The following is a 27,029-nucleotide window of genomic DNA, read 5'->3' on the forward strand; positions in this document are numbered from 1 at the left end:
TGGCATTCATTTATTTTAAAGTCATTTTAAATAAAGCTAATGTACAGACTTCTGGGTTCACTGTTGAACAAATGTATGAATTATGTTACTGTTTAGCATTGGTGGTCTTATTAGAACTAGCAGAAATATTAAGAAGTCCTTGAGGTAGATTCATTCTCAATTAAAATGTCAAATAGATGACCAATGATCACTGAAATCATTTGATTGGTCTAGGATATATAATAATTTGAGAACATTTGAAAATGTTATTAGTTCTAGCCCTGGCTGGTGTAGCTCAGTGGACTGAGCATGGGCCTGTGAACCAAAGGATCGAGGTTCGATTCCAAGTCAGGGCACATGCCTGGGTTGCAGGCCAGTTCCCAACAGGGGACACAAAAGAGGCAACAGTACATTGATATTTCTCTCCATCTCTCCTTCCCTTCCCCTCTAAAGATATATAAATAAGATCTTTAAAAAAAGAAAATATTAGTTCTGGTGCTCTGCAAATCAAGTGACTAACAGCAGCATATGATCAGCACACGATCAATATGGGTAGAAGGTTTGTATACACACAGGGTGTAAGTGGCATACAAAGCAAAGGAGAGCTTTCTGCAGAGCCAAATACAATGGCCAGTGCTACATGCCCGAGAAACCAAAAATGAAAAATTAAGATCTCTGAGAAACCTGTATTTAAATATCTGATTTGAACTGGCCACTCTTCTGAGCATTGCTTAATCATTATTTAAAATGTTATCATTGTTTGACAGTTTTGTTCTGCATTTTCTTTGAATAAAGATCATGAAATGTAGTACCACAAAGGAATAGTTTAGCTATGAAACAAAAAGAGAAGAGAAGAATTCAAAGTAGAAGACAAGAGGTGATGGCAGAACACAGTCTGAGAATGCAGATTTCGCTACCATATCAAATTTCAGTAATCACAGGAAGGGTAAGGTTTGCAACAGACATGATTCAGATGAGAGAGCAGTGTGGAATGTAGAGGCAGACAGTGAGTTCAGCAGAGAATTAGTGAGATCAGAGACGATAAACCTGGCACTGTGCAAGTTGTCCTGCTAGTTCATAGTATCATGTCACAGGAAAAAAACCATGAAAAAAAAGTTTAGTGTACTATGAAATTATGACTTCATAAGATGGTTTCAACTTCCAACTACTAGTGAGTATGTGTATGTAGTTTTTTGTTACACAAACAGCATGCTCTGTTGTGAAGAGGAGTTCCTTCAAAGTACTCACACTCTTACTCCCCAAGTGCACCTTGGTCAAGCAAGTCAGTTATGGCTACAGCCATGTCTAGGGATGAGTGTCGAAGTGTTTCCCGCTTGTAGAGTTAACTTAGTCATGTGCTAACAATAACAATGACACTGACATCAGCTGGACCATAGTGTAAGCAACCGTCTACTTGCCAGTCCCACTCCACCTAATTGTTGGGTATTGACTAGAAAAGTTCCAGAATACAATCAGTGCCTAATGACTGAGAAGACAAGATGCTATGGTTACTAAATACATACCAGTTGTCTACATAGAAATTCTGTACTATCAAGTTATAGAACATAATTTTTCAGTCTTTCTTGCTTTTTGTAAGAGGTTAATCTTAATAGGTTTGGACCTCATTAATGATTTGTATATGTCATGGGCTAAACTCACTCACTTTCACTTGGTAAAACTAGTCAATATACAAAGCATTTTAAGAAAGAGTCTAAGTTCACTTTAAGAAAAAGTCTTTGAACATCTCCCTTCTTGTCTTTACTTATGTACATTTTATACATAGAGAACAAGAGTAATTAAAATGTGCTCTACATACACAAGGAAAAATGATGCTCATCTCATGAAGATTTATTAAGTGTGAAATCTGATTGTGAATGTACAATATCTTGGCATGTTTTTCTACCCAACTCACACCTGGAAATGTCTTTGTACACTATAAAGATTGGTATATTAATTCTATGATTTTGGGGAAAGATAGTGCATTAATGTAAAAAATGATCATAGATCTCCAATTGCACAACAAAAAAATGAACCCTAATTTAAAACATTAAAATGATACTTATTATGAGTAAAGCAACAGGAATGTGAAATGGATAATTTTGTACCTCCCAATATTTTTCTAAAATATACTGCCATTAGAAACAAATCAATAACCCAAATTTAGTGTTTATATGTCCATCCCCTTAAGAAAACTTAAAACTTGAAAACATAAATGTCAAATATATATTTGGGGGAATCATCACTTGCTTACTTTGAAAGAATTGCTTTTAAAAAATACAAATTGCCACAGATATTCTTTACCTACAGTATTTCTCTAATATATAAGAAATGTGATTTCATTAACTTATTCACAAGAGAAAACTCTATTTTTTTATTTTAAAGATTTTATTTATTTATCTTTAGAGGGTAAGGGAAGGAGAGAGGGAGAGAAACATCAATGTATGGTTGCCTTTCACGCATTCCCTGCTGGGAACTGGCCTGCAATCCAGGCATGTGCCCTGACTGGGAATTGAACCGCAATCCTTTGGTTCGCAGGCTCATGCTCAATCCATTGAGCTACACCAGCCAGGGCTACAAGAGATAACTTTACAAAAAATTTCCCTGGGACTCGTCATTTTACAAAGCACAGTACCCCTCTACAGGGGGTCATGCATGAGTAAAAAGAATTGTAACTGTCACTAGAGATCCTTATTAAATTCAGGAAACATTTGAAAAATACCTGAGTAGCTACTAGAAGTACAAACAACAAATGTTGGAGAGGTTGTGGGGAAAAGGGGTCCTTAGTTCACTGTTGGTGGGATTGCAGACTAGTACAACCATTATGGAAAACAGTATGGAATTTTCTCAGAAAAATAAAAATCGACCTGCCTTTTGACCCAGCAATTCCACTGCTAGGATTATATCCTAAGAACCCTAAAATGTCAATTTCAAAGAACCTATGCACTACAATGTTCATAGCAGCACAATTTACAATAGCCAAGAGTTGGAAGCAACCTAGGTGCCCATCAGTAAATGAATGGATCAAAAAAATGTGATACATATACACAATGGAATTCTATGCAGCAGAGAGAAAGAAGGAGCTACTACCCTTTGCAGCAGCATGGATGGAACTGGAAAGCATTATGCTGAGTGAAATAAGCCAGGTGTTAAAAGACAATTTACCATATGATCTCACCTTTAACAGGAAGCTAAACAACAAAACAAACAAGCAAGCAGAATAACAACAAAGACACTGAAATAGAGAACAAGGGGACAGTGACCAGAGGGGAGAAGGGAAGGAATTTAAGGGGAAAAAATGAGAGAAAGTTAGAGGAACAAATATAAAGGACACAGGGACAATAACTAAGGGGGGTGGAAATGGGAGGGAGGTGGGGAGCATGGGGCGGGTGGGCTGGGATGGAAGAAATAGACAGAAAACTGTACTTGAAAAATAATAATAAAATTTTTTAAAAAGAAAAAAATCATTAAAAAAGTATGATGAAATAATTATTAAAATGTATCTTCATTAGCAATTTCCCGCTATCACAGTGAGTACTTTTACCTTAGTATATATAAGATGTTAAAATACAAGGGGAGTGTATATATATGCAGACTGAATTTGGAGTGGAGCAAAAATACTCCGGCTTTAATAATACATGTAATTCCATTTAATCGAGCATTTTTTGCACCTATACAGATGTGATTGAGTTATTTACAAAATAAAAACAATAACTAAGGTCCCAACTTTTAGAGTGAGAGGAAGAGTTTCATCAAGTTAGTGAACCTTCTATGGTCATCTATGCTCTATTAATATATGTCATTATACATATATGACATAAAACATGAGGTGGTTTTTTTCACCTCATAAAAATGAGGTGAAAAAACACACTTCATTTCACATTTTAACAGAGCAGTCTAATTCTCTCATACATAAATATCAAGTGTATTGTTGAATAAAAATAAAAGGTAAGGATTCTATCAGATTTATCCTCTGCTGTAAGGGAAAAATGAGGGTTCTCTCCCAGAGGTCTATAATTTACAAAAATTATATCATTTTTTTAACTCTGGAACTGGAATCAAAGTAAGCAGAGTCTGCTGCTGCAGATTTTGGATAACCACAGTGCAGAGGACAGAGCTGAGACCAGACCCAGTTTTATACTAGAAAAACTGTGTGACACCTATGATGTTTAACTACAGGGAATCAACACATATTAATCTGGCGCTGTTTAAGTAAATGCTTCTAGCATTTCCTTCAGCACTTAAACTCATTTTCAGAGAATGGACTGCTGTATTAGAATGTAGGCTCAGTAAGAGTTTATTTCCTCCAAATGCTGAAGGACAGCAAGTTTCTACTGTAAGGAATCAGAAAACTGCATTTCTTTCCTTAGCAGGGGAAAAACTAGGATCCCAAAGCTTTTCATTTTTTAAGCAAGCATCCCAGGTTTGGAAATGAAGAATTTCATCTTGTTGTCATACCCCGCCTTACCTCGTTTCAAGGCTGGCTGTGTTTTCTTTATACAGAATGAAATTTTAGCAGGAGCAGAAGCCAAATGCTTAAAATGAATGATCAACTTACAATTTGTATGAATCTATTCTTTCATGCTGCTCTGCTTAAAAATAGCATCATAAATGCACATCTGCAAAGACTGTGCCACCCCCCTTTCCTGAATTGTACAAATTATTAGAGTCGTTGACAAAAGATTTTTTTTGTTTAGGGGTTGGTCTGGGCACTCTCTTTGGCAGACTGCCACTTTCCTAGCAGTAGAAATATTGCTTGTAGAAAAGCCACATTGTACTGAACAGCTGTTCTGCTAAAACATTGAGCTAGCAACCCAAGAAATGACTGACTTCACATGTGAGGCAAAACGGTTCCCTGCCTTTGTGCTAATTTAAATGAAATAAAAGTACAAAACATTCTCTTCCACACTGTCTAGTCTTCCCTCCCAATTATAGGCTCAAGTGGGATGTGCGTAAGCCGGGTGTCAAGGTGCATGCGACAGTGACACTATGGCCACTGTCTCAGTGTCATGCTCAAACTTTGGCCATTCTGTTGCAAGGTGCCCAGGACACAGACTCTCCTGATCTAACACTTTCCAGGTTCAGGTCTTAAGTGCTGAGGGCCTTTATATGAACCATATACATTCGAATCGAAACATGAAGAAACACACCTCATTCCAGCCTTTCTTCTAGCTCTATGAAAAGCTAAGATACTCAAGAGAAGATAGCAGAAAATTATATTTGATTAAACTCTTGGTTTTTAAATATGGTATATATAAGTCATACTTCTCATTTATTTGAGATTATGATCAGAAAATAGAAATACACACATGTGTTCAGTGCCCTATATGGCATTTGGATATTCTGCTTAAAAATGCTCTTTTGAAAGAAATAACCTTCAACAAATACCATATGATCTCACCTTTGACAGGAAGCTAAAGAATAAAACAAACAAGCAAACAGAATAAAAACAAAGACGCTGAAATAGAGAACAAGTGGGCAGCGACCAGAGGGGAGAGGGAAGGGAACTTAAGGGGAAAAAGGGGGAGGGATTTTGAGGAACAAGTATGAAAGACACAGAGATGAGGACTGGTGGGGGGAATGGGAGGGAGGGGGGAGACCAGGCGGGGGGGGGGGGGGAGAGAAAAAAAAAAGTAAAAAAAAAAAAAAGAAAATAACCTTCATACGCTTTTTTAACATTTGAGGGACCACAGTTCTCATTAAATATCACCATGTTTACAGCCTTTACTATATTTATGCGTAATAGATTACCTGACACCAATGAACATGTAAAATAAAGACTTGAAAAAAAATAATCACTTGAAAAACAGAAAAAATAATTTTCTTAGAAAATAATAAAAGATGATATTTTAAAATTGCCTTATATAAATTGTCTATGCTCACCTATGAAAAATTGTGCAATTTAAAACCCTATTCATCTGGAAGGTTCAGTGTTGGGCTACCTTCTTGGTCTCCCTATTCACCATTAATCATCGTCTGTGATCACACGTTACTTTGCTTAGACCCTTTTTTTAAATTTTTTAAAAATTTATTTAGTTATTTTTCAAGTACAGTTTTTTTTGTCAGTTTCTCCCATCCCAGCCCCCCCGCCCCGTCTCCCCACCTCCCTCCCATTCCCCCCCGACAGTCCTCAGAACCTTTTTAACATAAATAATATTGTACCTTATTATCATCTGAGCATGGACGTCATTCCCACTAGATTACAAACTCCTAGAGGGGACAGTTTCTTTTCCTATTTGCACTCGCCCTAGAGCCTAGCATGGAGTCTTGCAATGTAATAAACACTTAAATACTTAAGAGCATAAATAGGTAAGTACAGTAAAAAAAAGAAATATGACCCATTCCTGTTCTCTAATGATAAAAACAATTGTTATCCTAAAAGCTACTCTAAGATTATATGCATAAAGCCAACATTCTGAGGAGGGAAATGTCAACTATACCCACTGTTTCAATAAACTGGCCTTTCATTTCATATACAGCCTATTTGAAGAACACTTTGTCTTCTTATCATCTCTATGAAATACATATTAATAGTGTGTATAATCAACTTTTATATCTCATTATAGTAAGTAGTAAAATAACATTAAGTCGCCTTACAATTCCCAAATTACCTGTGCCATTTAAGAAACACTCTAAAATTCCTCTACTGTCATATAATACAAGCTAAGACTTTTAGAATCCCAAAGTGTATTTCCAAATGAATACTACATGTTGAATATGTCTTCCTTCTGATTAACATCATTTGGAAAGATATCTTTCCAGGAAAATAAACAAACAAACAAAAAAACAATTTACCTCTAATGTGCTAGATATCATAACCAGGGAACTCTAACCTGCCTTCGGTAGTTCCAGTGTAATCCTCAACCTCCAATAGAATCTAGGCATACTGCAGTGTAAGACCAGCAGGATTCCTGGGCCTCAAAGCAACATTTCTACCTTTTTTTCCTAGAGAGAAAACCAAGACCAAAGAGGTGTTCCTTGTACACAGTCACAAAGAGCTGATCTCAGGAGTGTCTACCTTCACTGGCCAACACCTTGCCACTGACAAGGGACTCCAGAGACAGTGAAAATGACTGGGAGGATGAGCTTCCATTGCATCATACATTTTCTGTCTTCCTTGGCCTTCTTTACATGGACTGTACCTTTATTATGATTTGTTAGAACTTCCTGAAAAAAAAAAGACTCCTTCTGTAATCTCAGTAAATGGAGTATTTAACTTTTCCAAGAGCAGATGTTCACATAGCCAAGAATTTAGTGGCTCACAAGAAGAATGTTTGATCTGATGGCCTACCAGGTATAAATCACAAAATAGTATAGACTGAACAACTCGATACAGATTTCTCTTCCATTCAGGACCCCAGTACCCATAGGAGACACAATGAAGAGGACACCGGGTGGGTGTCAGTTACGAAGGCATCACTGCCCCACCTCACTCAGGTCCCTGAGTGTGTCCAAAGTGCGGCTGACCTGCACCTGCATCCCTGTTTCTTTCATTGCTCTCTAAAAGGCAGTGCACTTTGTGATGCAATCTTCACGTCTCTTTCCAAAATGGAAAATGAGAGCAATTTTGCTTTTATGCTAAGATTCTTGTGAAAACCTGGATACTATTCATCTATTTTTATAGAAGAAAGCCAATATTTTAAACTATTTATATAAAACCCAAACTGTGTACACAGTCTGTTTCCATCATCAGTGCTGATATTCAACACAGCCTTATTTCCCAAACTGTAAAATTATATGTGAGTGATTGGCTTTAATTACAAAACATTTCTGAAAAAAACTTCAAGTCTCTGTAGTGCTTTGTGAACTTATCACTATGAACTCGTGAATTTGAGTTTTTCTCCAGCCTCTTAGTACTCATCACCTGGTGACTGGCAGACCTCCCTGGGCAGTGACAGAAGACCACAGCCGGGACATCTTCATGCTGGGATTTGTTCCTTTTTCAACAAGTTTAGTCTGGTATGTTGTGAAAATTAAAATGGTATTGTATAATATAGCCATATGTCTTTACTTTATGTACAAATGGTTGTGGAGATATGTTTATTTCTACCTGAAAATGACTAGTTCGGCTTTACTACTCTAGTCATTACAATGTTGGTTATAACATTAGATTCTTCATAGGCAAACCTCGCATCTTTTTCCTAATGATTATTTTGTGATGGTTACAGCCATATCATGCCTTAAACCACCAGTTGAATCAGGAAGACAATTAACAAATTATTTCAAAAAATAAAGCAATTATTTAATTAAACTGACCACTTTCTTAATAAGTCAAAATAACCAAACAATAGTCCTGTATAGACAAAGCTTGAATCATACATTTTTTTCCTTAGGATCCTGAATCTCAAGAAGACTATTGGAATTGCACTAGTTTGGATCATTTGCTAAATTAAATTGAGAAAGCAGTCAAAAAACAATAAGCCAGACTGTGCCAATAACTTCTTATGACTTTATACTTGATTTTTGGCAGTACATACAAAGTAGAAAATAATACAAATCCATGGAAACTTAGTAAAACATGCAACACCACATGCCTGGCTGGCACACAATTTAGTTAGGCTGATCATTATAGAAAATAGATTATATGAGCACACAGCTCTAAAGGTGATTTTTTTAAAAAGGGTTCTGGCCAAGATGGAGGCATAGGTAGAAAAACTTTGCTTCCTTGTGCAACCAAAAGAAGGATAACAACCAATTTAAAAACAATAAACGACCAGAAGTACCAGAAAATCAAACTGCACAGAACTCAGACAACCAAGAAGTTAAAGAAACATACACCTAGACTGGTAGGAGGGGCAGAGACTGGAGATGGGCAGCCAAGCAAAGAGGACGCATGGCAAGGCAGCAGACCATGCTGGTGAGGAGGGGCTGGCTGAGCAGGAAACTCGACTTAAAGCTGGCTGTCAAATAGAGGTGATGTAGGGGTAGCCACAGTGGGAGAAACTCCCAGTCTCACAGGAAAGTTCACTAGAAAGCGGGCTAGAGCAGAGCGAGAAGCTCTCTGCTCTAGCTGCTCTGTCAAAAAGAGAGCCAACAAGCAGCATTATTCCTTCTCTGACCCCTCACCCACAAACGGTGCCACAATGCAGCATAGAGGGTTGCCCTGCCTTGGCAAATACCTAAGGCTCTGCCCCTTACGACATAACAGGTACACTGAAACAAAGAAATATGGCCCAAATAAAAAAAAAAAAACAGATCAAAACTCCAGGAAAAGAGCTAAGCAATGAGGAGATAGATAACCTATCTGATGCAGAGTTCAAAACACTGGTAATCAGGGTGCTCACAGAAATGGTTGAGCTTGGTTGCAAACTGAAGGAAGAAATGAAGGCTACTCAAAGTGAAATAATGAAGAATATACAGGGAACCAACAATGAAGGGAAGGAAACTGGAACGCAAATCAACAATTTAAAACAAAAGGAAGAAATAAACATCCAGCTGGAACAGAATGAAAATACAAGAATTCAAAAAAACAAGGAGAGTTCGAGAAACCTATGGGACAACTTTAAGCTCTCTAAAGTCCAAATCATAGGGGTGCCAGAAGGAGAAGAACAAGAGTAAGAAACTAAAAACTTATTTGAACAAATAATGAAGGAAAATTTCCCCAATCTGGTGAAGGAAATAGACTTCCAGGAAGTCCAGGAAGCTCAGAGAGTCCCAAAGAAATTGGACCCAAGGAGAAACACACTAAGGCACACCATCATTAAGTCACCAAGATTAAAGATAAAGAGAGAATCTTAAAATGCAGAAAGAGGAAAGGAGAGAGTTACCTACAAAGGAGTTCCTCTAAGACTGTCAGCTTGATTTCTCAAAAGAAACCTTACAGACAAGAAGGGGCTATACAGAAGTATTCCAAGTCATAAAAGGCAAGGACCTAACTTCAAGATTACTCCATCTAGCAAAGCTATCATTTAGAATAGGAGGACAGAGAAAGTGCTTCCCAGATAAGGTCAAGTTAAGGGAGTTCATTATCACCAAGCCATTATTATATGAAATTTCAAGAAGGACTTATCTAAGAAATAGAAGAAGATAGAAAACTATAAACAGTAAAATGACAACAAACTCACAACTATCAAAAACTGAACCTGAAAAACAAAAACAAAAACTAAGCAAACAACTAGAACAGGAACAGACCGGAGAAATGGAGATCACATGGAGCACTCCCTCCCTGCTGACATGTTTCAGCAGGGAGGGAGTGGGGGAGATGTGGTGGGGGCAGGTACAGGGAATAAGAAGTAGGGGTAGGCATAAAATAGACAGGGAGAGGTCAAGAATGGTATAAGAAACAGAGAAGCCAAAGAACTTGTATGTGCAACCCCTGGACATGAGTTAAGGGTTGGGGGGATGCTGGAGGATGGGGTGGTACAGGGCAGAGGGGGTATAAAAGGGAAAAATGGGAAAACTGTAATAGCATAATCAATAAAATATACTGTAAAAATATTTTATTTATTTCTTTTTAGAGAAAGGGGAAGGGAAGGAGAAAGACAGGGAGAGAAACATCAACGTGTGGTTGCTTCTTGCATGTCCCCCACTGGGGACCTGGCCTGCAACCCAGGCATGTGCCTTGACTGGCCATGAACCAGTGACCTTTGGTTCAGAGCTATACCAGTGGATTGAGGGCTTTGGACCCAAGCCCTCAATTAAATATACTTAAAAATAAAATTGATCTCTGTAATATAAATAAAAATTAAAAAATCTTGACCAGCCATTCACTGTTATTATTGTACCTTTAAAATAACCACAAGATTCATCTTGTTACAACTGTAGGATGTTTCTTAATACAATGGGTTCTAAAAAAGGACCTGAGCCCTTACGGTTCTAATGCTCTTTACAGAGGTTGGCAAACTACCACCTATAGGTCAAATCCTGTCTACCACCTGCTTCTGTACAACCCGTAGCTAAGATTTTGTAAATAGTTAAAAATGACTCATAAGAATATTTCATGACATGTCATAATTAGATTTAGGCATCTACAAATAAAGTTTTGTTGAAATACAGTTATATTCCGTTACGAATTGTCCATGGATGCTTTGCACTATAGCAACAGAGCTGAGTAGTTGCAACAGAGACTAAATGGCCCACTCAGGTTAAATTATTTACTTTCCGATTGTTTCAGAAAAAGCTCACTGACCCCTGTTCTGCTCCGTATCTAGTTTTTGCCTGGACTAACTTTCCCTTTCAGGCAATCTTTGACCAGGGTCAGAAGACTAGACAACAGAGCAGCAGTCGTACCTTTTAATGAAGAAAGGAGGAAGAACACCAGCATCTGCACCTGCACTCACTTCATTATTGATAGAAATGGGTCATTCATACAGTTTTTAAGAAAACTCTATGTAGACAGTTTCATCAATTTTCTTTCTTCCATATCCTGAGTGACATTGTAATTGTCGGTTAATCCCATTTCTTAAACACTGAAGCCCCAGAGAAGACTGGGCCTGTGAGGACTCAACACTGACCAGCTGGAAATGCAGGCAACTGGGACAGAACAAGTTTCCAGTTGGGCAGAGGTTTATTTTTCTCATGTTTATGTCATTAGAGTAAATTATAGTGCTTTTTCAAAAATAGCCTTATTTTGGAATAATTTTAGATTTATCGGATGGTTGCAAATTTAGTACAGAGAGTTCCTATAATACTCAGCTTTCCCTAATGTTCACATTTAAGACCTTTTTGTAAAAAAAATTATTTTCCTTGAATTATAAGAGCTTAACCTTTGAATAGCCTAAAAATATTTCCTGAATTGGGACAGAATGGTAACCTTTGATCTAAAAAGATCTGGTCTATACATGGGCCATATGTAAACACATATGCTTATATGAAATGTAAATGGAAAGGGATGAGCGAGGAACAGCGGAGGACACATGGCCAGCGTAGAAAGGTCTTTATTATGGGGGAAACATGCTGAACTGGGACCCAAAAGCCTAAATCCCAGTCCCAAGTTGGTTATGGACTGGCCTTGCGTCACTAAAATTTTCTTTGCATCATTTTTCTCAACAGGATAGCAAGGGGATTGAAACACGTGATCTGTAAGGTCTTTACACTGAAAACTGTCAGCCTTCTTTTCCTGCCCAGGCTCTGACGTCCACAGACATACTGTGTACCCAGAAAGGATGTGAAAAGTTGCAGCCAAATCAGTATGCAAAGCCACAGTAGTTTTACAGTTGGAGGTCGCCACGTGTTTATTAAGGCACAGCTAAGACCTTACGCACAGTATCCAGAAAGCTGTTTCTGAAAATTAAAGCCACAGTGCAATTTCAATCATATGAAGCAGTCAGAGGTGACTCCTACTTTGCTACGCCTATGAAATATTGTCATCTGCAGAGTGCCGAAACTATATATTATGCTTTGCAAGAAGTGATAGGACTAACTGATGCAAGTTAAAGAATTCTAGCCCTAAAGAACAGAGCATATAAACTCGAAAGTCCTAAATAAGTGAGTACATGTGGTATAATGCAATGCCACAGAATGTCATGACTAAAATATTACATTATCAAGAACTAGTAGACTTCTTAAATAAGTTGGATGTGATACAGAATGTAAGTACATTCCCTAAAATTTGTCAAGAGCAAGAGAAATACATAAAGTTCTAAATTTAAATTTTGTCTATAACATATATGAGTATTTGGCACTTAACTTTTTAATTTAAAACTTTATTGTGTGGTGTCTTATTTTCCTCTCTTTTATGATTGCATATATAGAAATCTTGATAACCAACAGGTAAAAGTTTTTAAAAGAAGGCACTATATCATACGTTTCAAACCCATACCACAAGGGACACATGATAACTTTTCTGTAAAGGGTCATTAAATAAAAGAGAAGAAAAATGAAAATTATCATAGATTATGAAGAACTAGAACATGTGGCTTTTGACATTATTAATAAAAAGCTTCAAGAAACCAACAGTCCCAGGAAAGGCTAATTTGAGACAATAACTGAAAAAATCCCTTCTTAGAATTGGGGTTTGAATTAGAAAGTAAGCAACCCTCCAGACCAGAATCATTGACAAAAAGAAAATCCAAATGAGGAAACTGAGGTCCAGAGAGGGCATTATAAGCCAGGTCACAGGTATATTTAATTTTATCCAAATCTCTCATCTTCCATTATTCCCTTTTTTCTTTACCATTCATTTATTTCTCAATGAATGGTAAATACCTCCAAGGCCAAAATGATGCCTTTTACCCTTTGTATATCCCTCCACTATATTCAGCAGAGGACTCACAAGATTTACTAAGGTTAAGTACTCAGATATTTGTTGAATGGAATTGAATTTATATACCCAAGACCGTTATGGATTTCTTGAGACTCTTGCCTTTAACTTCCGGTTCCTCAGCCTGTATATTACATGAGAGAAACATGGTGGGAGGGGGAGACCACTGCCGAGCAGGACTGGGAGCTCATCCTGGGGGTGGGAATAGGGCTGTTACAATTTCTCCTAGCTCTTAATCCACGCACTTTATTTTTCCAGTGGTTTCACACTATCCCCATCATTCTCCTTCCTTTTATTCTTACTCTTTCTTCTTCCTAGCCTATGACTTAGACCCACCCTTAGCTCTCACCAGCAACAGCATCAGCATCAGCTCTGATAATGGCAACCCCAAATTACGACCCAATTCTATACAATTCAACTTAAAAACACAGTTAAATACTTATTTTTCTGGGTACTGCACATAGAAACATAAACATGCAGGACATGACTCAAATTGTTCCCTCCAATGGCCCACAGACTAAGTATAGAGATGGGAGTATAAAGAAAGTAATTATGAACTGAGAGTGAAGCAACATGAGACTTATCAGTAACCTATAGAGAGAAATGCCTAACATTTTTGGGAAGAAGAGAAAATCTACATAAGACAATGACATCTGAGCTGGTTTTTAAAAGATGAATAAGAGTTCAGTAAACCGAAAAGAAGGAAAAGGGCAGAGGACAGCACAGACAAAAGCACAAATTGTGGGTTTGTGTCTAGTGCTGCCAGAAGAAAGGAAGATGACGGTGGAGAAAACTGATGAATCCTGACATAGGACGCGGAAGGGTACATAGGCACACATTTGTCCCTATTTCTAAATTTTCCACATAAAAATCCCTGAATAGGTATCATGTGCTTTCCTCGAAGGCCGATTGGTTTCTGAAGGTATCTTTATATAAGAGGGACATCACAGAAAAGCCACTGATCTCCTTGGACCCACCAAAGGGCCACTTGAAGGTCATCGCCATTTGAGTGATGGCATTCACTAAGCCCCACAGGTAGGACACTGGCTCTACCAGAGCACGGGGCTGGCGACGCAGTGCAATGGCAACAAAGCAGCCATGGGCCATGGCAGCCGGTAAGAACATCCCATGGTTCCAAAAAGACAGGAAGAGGAACTGAGCAGCTTACCCTCCAGAGGGAACAGTATGGTCTTCTTCTCAGCAGTCCACCCAAAGGCCTGGGGGCAACGGTGGGAGAATAGTAAATGTCCAAAAGGAAAGAGCTTTGAAGGAAGGTATACATTGGGTGTGGAGGCGTGATCCACCCTGATAACTACAATTATGTCAAAGTTCCCCATTTTCCATAACAGAGAGGGTCACAAAGGGCAGTACATTCCTGGATCCCATCTACTGAATCCAAGTACAGCAAACTCTGAGATTTGGGTGAAATGTGCCATTGTGTGAGTGCTGAGAGGGAGAAGGAGAAAGATTTTAAAACCAAATGGCATTCAATACTTACAGCAGTAAATTAAATTACATTTGATATCTTTTTTAAATATATTTTTGCGCACCCCTCTTCACCTCTGGCATCACCACAAAAACAGTTTTTCCCAAATATGTGCTGCCCCTTGACAGGGGGGAGACCTGAGCTAAGCTCTCAGCAAGGAGTCAAGCTCAGCCAGAGCTGTGGCAACAAATACAACTGCCCTGCTTGTCCCAGTCTACACCTGCCAGCACACAGGCGCACTCCAGCTACCTGAGGAGCACGCTACTGAGGTGTGGCAACCACTTGCTGCCCTGGCAGTGGCTGGCTAGCACACCTGAGTATTCACATGTGCTCAGTCATCACTCCCACAGGAGTCCTTTCCTTGAGTCAGTGTTTGGAGCTGAGGGTAAGTCTGGATGCTCGACAGTGACAGATGCACTGAAAACAGTAGTGACCTGTGAAACTTTTTGGCAGTGGCAGGTGGCATGAAACCAGCAATGCTTTCTAGTACTCTTCATGCTGAAGGTGGTCTATGGACTCCCTTTGTAGATATCAAAGCTTTTCCTGATAAAAGGTGAAACTTCACAGAATTAGTGTCTCAGACACTTACTCTGCCAAACTTCAGACCCACATTCGTCAGAAAGCCCTTCCTGCGCGGTGTCAGAAATGATGGTCCCAGGGAAGTGCGGCACTATACATATGTTTGTTCAAACAATGTAAAATAGAAGTGAAAGGTTAGTTCTTAAATACACTTCATTCAAAATCATAACTTTACTAGAAAGATATAAAAGGATAATAGCATGTAACTAGAAAGCCTTCTTGAAAGCATACCTATGAAAAGGCAATTATATCACATAATAGGTCCATACACTTGTAAAATCTGGCTCTTGCTACAAAAGCAAACAGGGATGAACATTGGCAGCTCAGATTTTGGATGGTTCCATCCCCATTTGGTGCCACCACTGACTCTGGATTGAGGCGAATGGAACTAAAGACAAGAGCAGGGAGTCAAGCCGTCAGTCTAGTGACGGTGATGGAGATAAGAACAGGATCCAATCAAGAACCAAGTCTCTACCTTTTCTCCTGCTCTTGCAGCACTACAGGGAGCTTCTGTCCAGAACCCAGGGATTCACTTCAGTCTGGGTCTACCATTTGCCTGGGTAAAAAGAAAAAAGAGTACCACAGGCTGGTGGACATGCCATGCCCTGCTCCTAAGAACTTTCATGTCACATGGCTTTTTAATGATAAGGAAGACAACACCTGCCCTCAAACAGGAATGCCACTTGGCAGACAAAAGCACACAGTAAAATGCCAGAGCAGACACTGGAAGACCTTTGAGCTGCTTAGACCAAGAGGACCTACCGCTCAGACAGTTTTGGAATCTCCACCTTCTGTGGAAACAGAATCATTTTATAAAATGCTTTTTAAATTTTGGGGACAACCATTAAAGTGATTCAATGTTACTCTGAAGGGTGTCCTGTACTCACTTACCCTACAAGACTATTTTAAAAGAATCCACGAAAAATCATTGCTTTAGGAATGGTCTGGTCTTTGGCTAAAGAGAGATCATGTGTTGCTTAAATAAAGACCTGCAGAAAAATCTGTTAATTCAGAATACATGCCTGAAACAGTGAAGAGAAATTCTATGAAAGTAGTAAATGTTCTTCCCTGTGTTTAGTCAATTTTAATTACCAACTGTCTTGCATATTTTTCAACTGTTTCCTTCCAAAGGCTAAAACGGTCTTGTATTTTACAGACAGTATTTTAGCGCTGTTGCCTGTCACACACAAGCAATTATTTAAAAGCTGCAATGTTTAAATTAAAATAAAATGTATGCTTACAGTAGTAAATATTCCTGGATTAATAGAGTTGCCACAGATAGACTCCCAAAATTGACTGAAGTCTGTGATATTAGAAAGACAGAAAATTTATCTAGTTTTAGCAAATGTCAAATCAGCAGCTATTGCTTTTAAGATTAATAAAAGATATAATGGTTTCCAGATAGCCTCTAAATAGAGATCACTATGAATGGAGAAGTGATTTACCAACAGTCACCACAATGAGATTTCTTTAAAGGTTACAATCATCAGTTATTTAGCTGAAACACTGCCAAGAATGGCTGGTCATTTCCTGAATAATGCATTATATTCATTGTATATTTGATCTGTATTATAACAATACAGATATTTCTAAAATAATGGAAAAAATTATCTGTTACCTTCCGATGGCTTAACATATCATTTCCATGAAGTAATTGACTCAGGACATATTACATGCTGTCACCCCAGTGTTCTTTCTGCAAGCACACCTTGTAAATAATCTATACACAATGGGCATCACAAAACAAACTCATCAACCTTTATAGACTTTTAAGAAAAAAAATGTGATTAAACACAGGGCAGAGTAAAGGACTTTTTCTGAGGCAGTAAATTAAAATGATTAAATTTCTATATAGTTATAGGAGACAAATTTAAACTTAAGCTTTGAAGTGTAATTATTAAGGTGAACAACTCATCACATTTTTTAAAATATTGCCTACAATGTATAAGTACTTTTCATATAAATTTCCAAATGCCTTTAGGTTTATTCAAGAGAGGACTTGGGGAAGCACAAAGCACAATGTCTATCACCTTATTGTTGGATTATGAACTGTGCTTCGCATGAAGCTACAGGCTATTTATATAAGCTTGTTTATCCACATGAACTTCTTCAAGGGCACAACGTAGAAGACCTTAATAAATTAAAACAAATTTCCTGGGTATTGTTGTTTCATGAATGTTTGATCAGTATGAGTAGCAGGTTTGCATTAAAGAACCAGAGTGAAGCAATAAAATATACATACACTGTGCAGCAGAGTTAGTTCACAGGAAGTGCCCATTGTATTCCTAGCAACTTTCAAGAATCAGGATAAACAGAATAGAGTCACTTTGCTCTCAGCTTCAGTTTTAGCCTGTACTCAGGTTACTAATAGTGGGAGCAAACATGTAGAAACGGAAATCTCCTTCCAGGCTCCTAAACATTCATCCGAGCTCCTTGTTTTTCTCACTGACATCACCATGGCCTTCCACAGACTGAAACCCATGAGAGCAGAGACCATAGTTTCTTCTTTCCACCTTTACCATGATGAGTAGTGATGGAGTTGAGTTGACCAGAAGCCACAAAGTAGAAATGAATTATCAGTCACACTCCAAAACTGAGAGAAGTCTCACCTGGAATGTTTGATGACGGTGATACAAATCAAGTATCATCTTTAGCAATGACTATGATATGATAGAGCACTAGTGCTCACTTCGGCAGCACATATACTAAAATTGGAACAATACAGAGAAGATTAGCATGGCGCCTGCGCAAGGCTGACATGCAAATTCGAGAAGGAGCCCTAGACAGAGGGCAAAAGCAAACAAAGAAAATCAAAACAAACAAACAAACAAACAAACAGGATTCCAGTGTTAGGTCTACGGGCACTTAACTGTACACTCTTTCTACATCATTTCCCTCACCTGTAAAACAAAGGCCTGGTTCTATATGATCTATAATTCTGTATTTCTAAAAGGCCATGATTCTAAGAGTAAAAGAAGAATGGACAGACAAGGGAACCATTAGATTTTTCTACTTTAGTAGCCACTACTACCAAGAAAAGCCTATAAAATGCAAACTCATTCAAAGAAAAATGAAAATAAAAGATGATCATCCTAAACAACATAATACAAGTCCAGTCTGTCCCTCAAGCAATATATTTAAAATTTAATAACATTTTGCACATTGTGTGATTTATAACCTTTTGCACTTATCGTTCCCTTCCATCTTGCAAGATTTGGAATAAATATGAAGATGGCCTATTGAATAAGCTCTTATGTGTATAATAAATATTTACTAGGATTATATTCACATCTTTAGCCTGGGAAAATTCCCTACTATACCAGCCTCTGGGACAAGGACTAGTGAATGACCAAGTTGACATCTACACTCTTAAGGGTGGACAGGCTATAAAAGGATAGCAGAAATATGCCTTGTTTTGCTTGTGCCCTGCTGCCTTAAACTCACATCTTGCCCTTAAAAGCTGCCTGACTGTGAGTTCTTCTCAACCTGAGAATGTCAGTCTTATACTCTAGAGCCAGAGTCTTGAGGGCCAAATCCAGTGGCAGCTGCCTGCTTTGTAAGCACGGTTTTATTAGGACTCATCCACACCCTGTTCAACATATTGTCTATGGCTGATTTCTCACTACAATGGCAGAATTGAATTAGCCCCAAAGTCTAAAATATTTACTATATGGCCCTTTACAGAGAATGTTTGCCAACCCCTGCTCTAGAGGAAAATAACTTCTTGCAATTTAAATTCTAATTTTCTTTCTCTCGTAAGCATAAAAAACACAAACCCTAAGTAGCAATAGGCAAGATACGAACTTGTTGACACACGCACATACTCATACGTGATCACACCTCTGGGCACAGATCTTAAACAGTAACTGCTTTTGACTTCTCATTTTAATTTGAATCCTGTAAGGTTTACAGCTCCCCACTAGTACCCTTTCCTGGAACAGCCAAAAATATGGGCCCTTCTCCAAAGGCAGCTGTCAAGGTAAAAATCACATAACTGAAAAACTTAGCTCCTCCCAGAGCAGACGTTGCCTGAAATTCTGCCGAATGTCCAGTCCTGTTCTACACTCATCAAGGGTCTAGATACAAGGGTAGGGCAAAGGACACCAGCAGACACCTAAAGTCCTATGCTTTGAATAACACACCCTTCAAGTTAAGAAATCAATGATCAATATCACATATTCATTGTTAAACATATGCATTTATATTAAAATGCTAGAAGTGCCATAAATTATTAGGAGTTATAGGAATAATGCAGGGAAATACCTCCCTTAATTATCAGAGTGAAAAAGGCCTAAAATTTTAAAATAACTTGAGGCTAACTGCACCATGGGTATGGAGGACATATACATGCTTATACTTACAGCTTCTAGGCCATATGTATAGATATTTGGAACATTAATACATAGATCAATTTTTTTATCAGTCAATAAAATCACTGCTCAAAATGCCTGCTACAACTGGACTCTGTTTCCTTCCTTTCTTTGGTTACTAAAGACTGAAAATATTATTTCTACCCTTTAGCAAATATTCTCATACTCCACCCATCAATAAAAATTTGCATGTATTAGCATAACTTAAATTAAACCCATGAAGCACTTTAATGTAAGTCATTTCACTCTCATTTCTCTGAAATCTTATACGTGATAGAATATTTAGGCTGACAGATTTTTAAAAAATGAAAACAGAAAATAGAAGAGGTCCATTTCACCTTCACATGGTGTCTTTCTCATGCAGAGTTCAGACTTCCACATTTGTATCCCTTTAAAGGATTTGATATGCAGGAAAAGAAGAAAGGATGACGGTAAACATTTCATTTTAAAGACACCTGCAGGCCATCATCTTCCACATTGAACAGAGGCTTAAAACTTACCTTTTACTGATGTGTTTGGTGGAGGGCCTTCCATTCGCAAGTTCCACGGAGGGTCTCCCTGGTTAGCAAAGTCCCTCATTTTCAGATAGCTAATGGTAAGTCGAATGATAGATGCCTTGTCAAGCTGGCTTGTGATAGCTGCAGGAAGAGGCAACAACTTGGCCAATTCATAGAACTCAAAATTTTCTTTGCCCCGACGGGAGCGAGCAGCATCTCGGGATTTCTCTTTTCTCAATGCTTGTAAACTGCAATCAAAGAGGTGAAAAAGTGTTGTTTAGAACATATGATTCTCTCATCAGATAGAAACTGTTTTATTTTTATTTCCTCTTTTCCCAGAAAAAAGCTACCAAAATCTTCTTCAAAATTCCAGGGGCCATGGTAAAATGAGTTACAGACAATGTCCACTAAAACCACAAATTCTACCTGTGGACTTACATGCCGTGAACTCAAGTGCAACAAGTATTATGTAGTGTGCTTATTAGGATTTTTTCCCCTGATTTACCATGCATTAACATACATCATTCTTTCTAAGACATAAGACGCTTGATGTTTTCAGCTATAACCAGTTTATTAAAATATTGGGCTTATATCTACATATCTGTTCTCAAGCTAAATCTTAAGACCCTGCTGGGATCTTAAGCCACCAAAAGGACACATTTAAAATTTTTTATTTCAAGTATTACCTCAGGAAAAAACAGTAAATACAAACACAATTCACAGAATCAACAAATAAGACAATGGTGCTTCCAGCCCTCGGTAATGATCAAGACCTTCAGTCAGATAAAGAAAACATCCTATTAAAGATGAAGATTTCAATGTGACTTTATACGCCTGCTGGTAATTAGTTGATAAGAGTATACTTTCATACTTTTATCCATGGACATACACTAATGAATGGATAGAGTCTCTAGAATTCTAGGGGATAAAATACATTGCCCAGAAAAGTCAAACTTTAAGATAATATAAATTTAATGTTGAAAGATAAAACTCTGTGGGTTATTAAAATTTATAAACATTATAGACATATTACTTCACAGAAGAGGCAACAGGTGGAATCCAGCATTTTTCTTTAACTATTCATGTGCACTCCTGTTTGAAGTTTGCTCACACTGCTGAGGGCAGAATTGGGCACAACTGAAGTTGCCTGTGAGGATCTGACAGAAAAAGTCCACCTACTCTGAGTTGCTCTATTTTGTGTCTGACAAATTCAAAGTCAGACACTGATGATAGGTAATTGGGTAATATTTACAGTTTCCAGGTACTATTAAGATCATTTGTAAGTATCCATTTTACTGAACTCTGCAGGCATTTTAAATCTTTGAAACTAGCATTCTGGTTTACCATTATAATAACATGAAACAGAAACAAGGACGGAGATAAAGCCAGAGGAATAGATCAAAATGAGTTCAAAGTGTAGCTCCAGTCTCTTGGTATAACATGCACAGTAGCATTCTACATCTCATTATTTCATACCTAATATGTTCATGGTATAACCACTGTACTCACTGCAAACACTCAAAATATCTATGAAATTTAAGTAGTGCCATAATGTTCTCATCAAATATTTGCTATGTTAATAGCCCAACCAGTTTCATGTTTATTACTCTATATTAAAATATTCCACAATAGCTAACTAATGTATTTCTCAGAACTAGACAAGCTACCATGATCATTTTCAAAATCACAGCAGTGCCAGGTGACAAACCTTTGCCTCCTGATAACTCAGGTGATAACCTCAGGCAGAAATATCCCTAATTTACAAGGAAAAGATATATGATGCTACTTATTTCCCAATGTCTTATTTGGTTTCCATTCAATTCCATAAATGATCAATTTTGGCTTGTTGAAAATGATGTCAATAAAGTGAGAGAAGCCTTAAAATCTGACAACATATAACCAGGATCCAGGCTAACATCTTATGATAGAAGAATGATTCATATCCCTACCTTTCTATAATACAAGCAATCCATCTAACACCATTTAAGTCACCTGTGCCAAACGAACAGTCTTTTCACATGTTTTCTCTACCACTTGTAGAGTGCAGTGGTTCAAGTTCAGTGCTTTGCCCTCTTTTGTTCTTATAATCGACCACTACTCCAGAAAGTGGGCTGAACTTATCATTTTTTTTGGTCCAGTAAGTGACTGTGACAGAGCTCTAGAGCAGAGGTTACAAACTCAAGGGCATGCAGGGTGACGGCAGGGAATATCAGTGCATGGGGAGGACCAGCAAGGACTGTGGTAGCTGGAGGACAGTGGTCTAAGCAAAGGGACAGCACACACATGCATCTAACCACAGCCTTGGATGGAGGCACGACTGGTGTGGCCACATCTCTACTTTTTCTATTTCTAGAGAACAAAAACTGAATTTTTACATGGCATTTCCAATTTTGTATTTTAATGTTAGTTAGCTAATTAAAGTTTTAAAAATTATACCAGCCCATTAAAATATGTTGTTTAGTCAATAATGGAGCAGGAACCCATTTTATAATTGGGTAATAATTTGGGAGACCGCTTTTGAAGGTAGTTTTAATGGATGATATATGTAACTTTCCTTTATACATGTCACTCAAATGATCACAAATGTACTTGCTTGTTACCTACCATACTTTTCAGACTATAAGATGCACTTCCCCCCCCAAAATTTCGGAGGAATAATGGTTGTTAATGCTGCTATTGAGTTCTGTTTACATTCACATTGGTGAAATATTATGTTATTAAGTATTTTACCACATTTTTTGCTACAAACATTTTTTTTCTATTTTCCTCCTGTAAAACCTAGGTGCATCTTATGGTCAGAAAAATATGGTAATTAATATTACTAATATTCATGCTAGGAAGTTTTCTATTCAACTGAAGCAACTAGAGGATTAGACAATTATTATGAAATTGATAACCAGGCATAGGCTTATCAATAATTTAAGGGAAAACTAAATCAATGGGGAGGAAAGCCCAAGGTCATGGAACCTAATGGGCTCCAAAGCCTAGTAGAGGGGAGGCAGCCTCCTACACCAACAAGGGGAAAGGAAATACGTGGACACTGAAATCTTTGGGGGACTTGCCTAAACCGCACCCCCTGACACGTGAGTTTTGTAAAATAGCACAGGGTGCAACTTACTTTGTGTTCCTGCCCCACCTTCTTGCTGTTTTTCTCTTCTCCACACCTCCCCCCTTTCTTTTTTAATCTAATGCACACACTGCTACCTCACTGGAGTAATCTTCTTGGCTATAATCTCAATAACAAAGGGTTTCCATGACTCCCACATCACATCATTATGCAGACACCATAGTTCAGAAGACTTTCAGAATGATAGCACTGTATCTGTAATAAGTAGTAATTGGTTTTGAGGGCAACAGCAATAAAATACAGTCAGAGGATTATAGAGGTTATGGAGATGCCGACAGAATAGATGAATCTAAAGACCTTAAGACAATGACACAGATTGTGGAGCCATCTTTTGTCTGCTTTTGTGAAGTAGAGCCTAGTAATAAACAAATCTCAAATTGAATTAAAGACTACATTAAAACCTAAAATAAGCTTTGTATTCACACATTGTGTTGTAAACTGAAAACAAAAATATTTATGGACTGCTAAAGGATGGATTGTTTGTACATGAGTAAATGCATTGCTGATCTTTGCCATCTAAAATACGATTAAACTTCAGAGCCACAATAAGTTACTTGCTGGGCCCAAACCTCCCATTGCTCTAATGCTCTTCCACTTGGGCTCTGGGCAGCAGGAAGGAGAGACTCCCTTATTCCTCATCAAATGAAGGTTTCAACTGTTTTTGTTGAGGATATTATCTACTTCACCAATCACTACCACCAATTAAAAGCAAAAAAAAATCAATAGACATTTCGAAAGATAGGTACATGTGTGTGTGTGTGTGTGTGTGTATAGATAGATAGATAGATATAGTAAGAAAGTCCTATACAAAGTTGTATGTATAGGTATATATTGGGAGAAATAGAGTAAATGATTTTCAGATTCTCCTTGTTGGTCCTATCTCTCCAACCAAAAGGGTAATGATCTAGTATCTAGAATTTCCCCCTTATAAATAGGATAAAGTTAAATCCTCCCTTTTGTCACTGATGTTGTCAGAATTATCCTAACCATGTATCCCTGGTTTAAATAATATTTTTATCTATGTTCTCAACACTCTTAAAGATATTTTATGTTTCTAAAGTTATAGCTTAAGCATAGATAATAGAAATTCAAAAATTACTGGTAATGATGATATATGATGAATGTAAAGTGATTTTCTTTTTTTTATAAATATTTTTAGACATGATGGAGCTATAGGTAGAGAGGCTTTGCCTCTTCCCTCGTAAAACCATAAGAAGGATAACAACCAACTTAAAATTAAAAAAAAACAACCATAACTATAGAAAATCGAATTGCATGGAGGTTCAACAACCAAGGATTTAAAGAAGAAGCATTCATCCAGACAAGTAGGAGACCTGAGACAGGCAGCCAGGGCACAGAGGGTGTGGTGTGGTGTGGTGAGGCAGCAATGAGGCAGTGGTGGCAGGGGCAAGTGGAACAGCCAGTCCCCACATTCAACTTTGGTGGATAAAAAACATGAGGGACAAGGGAGTGCGCTATCCCAGCCACAGGCCACACTGCACAGCCCCAGGTTCTAGTGACAGGTAAATAAAGCCTTATAACCTCTGGCTATGAACACCAGTTGGGATTGAGGTGGCAGAAGAAACTGCAGTCACTGAGGAGAGTCCAGTTAAAGGGCCCATTGGGTCCTAGAATGTGTGCAAACACACTCACTCAGGGAATCAGCACCACAGCAGGAACTAGAAGGACACCAGCCACTTGCAGGAAGTGGAGGAAGTGACTAGTAATAGGGCAAGAGCCAAGCAAGCAGCATCGTTACCTCTCTTACTCTTCCCTCACATACAGCACCACAAAGCAACAAAGCAGGTTGCCCCACCCTGGCAAATACCTAAGGCACCATGCCTTACAATGTAACAAGTACACTGACACAGGAAGTCAAAGCAGGTCTACTGAAGACACAGAAAAACAGGGAGGCTGTCGATTTGGGGAGACAAAGAAGATGGCCCAAATGAAAGAACAGATCAAAACTCCAGAAAAAGAACTAAGTGACACAGAGATAGCTAACCTATCAGATGTCGAGTTCAAAACACTGGTGATCAGGGTGCTCACAGAAATTACTGAGTATGGCCACAAAATAAAGGAAGAAGTGAAGGCTATACACAGTGAAATAAAGAAATGTATGCAGGGAACCAACAGTGTAGGGGAGGAATCCAGGATTCAAATAAAAGATTTGGAATAAAAGGAAGAAATAAGCATTCATCCAAGACAGAAAGAAGAAGCAAGTATGCACAAAAGTGAGGAGAGGGTTAGGAACCTCTGGGACAACTTTAAATGTACCAACATCTGAATCATTGGGGTGCCAGCAGGAGGAGAGAAGAGCAAGAATTTGAAAATTTATTGGAAAGAATAATGAAGGAAAACTTCCCCAAGCTGGTGAAGGAAATAGATATACAAGTCCAAGAAGCTCAGAGAGGCCCAAACAAGTTGGACCCAAAGAAAGCCACCACAAGACACATGATAACTGAAATTCCAAAGGTTGAAGATAAAGAGAGAATCTTAAAAGCAGCAAGAGAAAAGCAGAGAGTTACCTTCAAAGGAGTTCGCATAAGACTATCAGCTGATTTCTCAAAAGAAACTTTGCAGGCAAGAAGAGACTGGCAAGAAGTATTCACAGTGATAAAAAGCAAGGACTTACATCCAAGATTACTCTATCCATCAAAGCTATCATTTAGAATGGAAGGACAGAGAAAGTGCTTCCTAGATAAGGTCAAGTTAAAAGGAGTTGGTCATCACCAAGCCCTAATAAGGAACTTATCTAAGAAAAAGAAGATCAAAACTATGAATATTAAAATAACAACAAACTCACAACTATTAACAAAGCTGAATCTAAAAATCAAAAATAAAAACAAACTAAGCAACAACTTGAACAGGAACAGAATCATAGAAATGGAGATCACATGGAGGTTTATCAGTGGGGAGAAGTGTGGGGGAGAATGGTGGAAAAGGTACAGGGAATAAGAAATATAACTGGTAGGTACAAAATAGACAGAGGGATGTTAAGAATAGTATAGAAAATAAAGAAGCCAAAGAACTTATATGAATGACCCATGGACATGAATGAATTAACCAGGATATTGAAGGGAATAGGGGTACCAAGCAGATCAGGGCAAAGGGGAAAAGAGGGACAACTATAATAGCATAATCAATAAAATATACTTCTATGAATTTTCTATGATCTATTTTTTATGAATTTTAAGTTCCTTTGACAAGTTATGTGTTTAGTGCAGACTGCTGGTGAAGGAGTTAGAAGACTCACCTTGGCCATTTGCAGATGTTGTAATTCTAAGTCACATCACTGAGATCAATTTTATTTTATAAATTAAGGATGACAAACAGCATTTTTGGTGAATTCCCTGGGACCACTGCAATGACTAATATGAGAATTTACATGGCAGTATATTGTGAACTATAAGGGAATAAACTCCTTTGACAATTCTAAATTTTAACAATTAAGACAGTTTATAAACTCTAAATATGGTAGAGTCCACTTCAGAATTTTACAACAGAGAAGAATTTTTAGAAATTGGAAAGACTCAAAACTGCCCCAAAATATAGTCAACCCATCCTTAAACTTGAAGCACAGGAGTAAGGCGTATGGCCTCTGTAGCCAGATTGTGAGTTCATGTCCTCGTACAGTTACTAGCTGGGCAATCTTGGACAGGTCTCTCAACCTCTCTAGGCCTCAATCTTCTCATCCACATCACAATATTCCTGAGAGGAGTAATTGAGCTAATGTGCATAAATTGCTAAATGTCTGCCATATTGTAGATATCATATAAGTGTTAACTTTTAT

At 38.0% G+C, this 27,029-nt stretch overlaps 1 protein-coding gene and 1 non-coding gene across 2 annotated transcripts in view; one reads left to right on the plus strand and one right to left on the minus strand.

Moving 5' to 3' along the window:
* NPAS3 (neuronal PAS domain protein 3) overlaps positions 1-27,029 on the minus strand; it is an 843,234-nt gene that overhangs the window by 552,187 nt on the left and 264,018 nt on the right. Inside the window, exon 3 of the mRNA XM_053670519.1 lies at positions 20,113-20,357. Coding sequence (XP_053526494.1) covers positions 20,113-20,357 — 245 coding nt within the window. The remainder of the gene's footprint in view (positions 1-20,112; positions 20,358-27,029) is intronic.
* Positions 17,924-18,030, plus strand: LOC119061168 (U6 spliceosomal RNA). Its single transcript, XR_005084730.1, has one exon. It is a non-coding gene; the product is annotated as a U6 spliceosomal RNA (small nuclear RNA).

Source organism: Artibeus jamaicensis, unplaced genomic scaffold (genome assembly GCF_021234435.1).
Source record: "Artibeus jamaicensis isolate MK-2021 breed Jamaican fruit bat unplaced genomic scaffold, CSHL_Jam_final contig_588, whole genome shotgun sequence".
In the NCBI taxonomy this organism is placed as follows: Eukaryota; Metazoa; Chordata; class Mammalia; order Chiroptera; family Phyllostomidae; genus Artibeus; species Artibeus jamaicensis.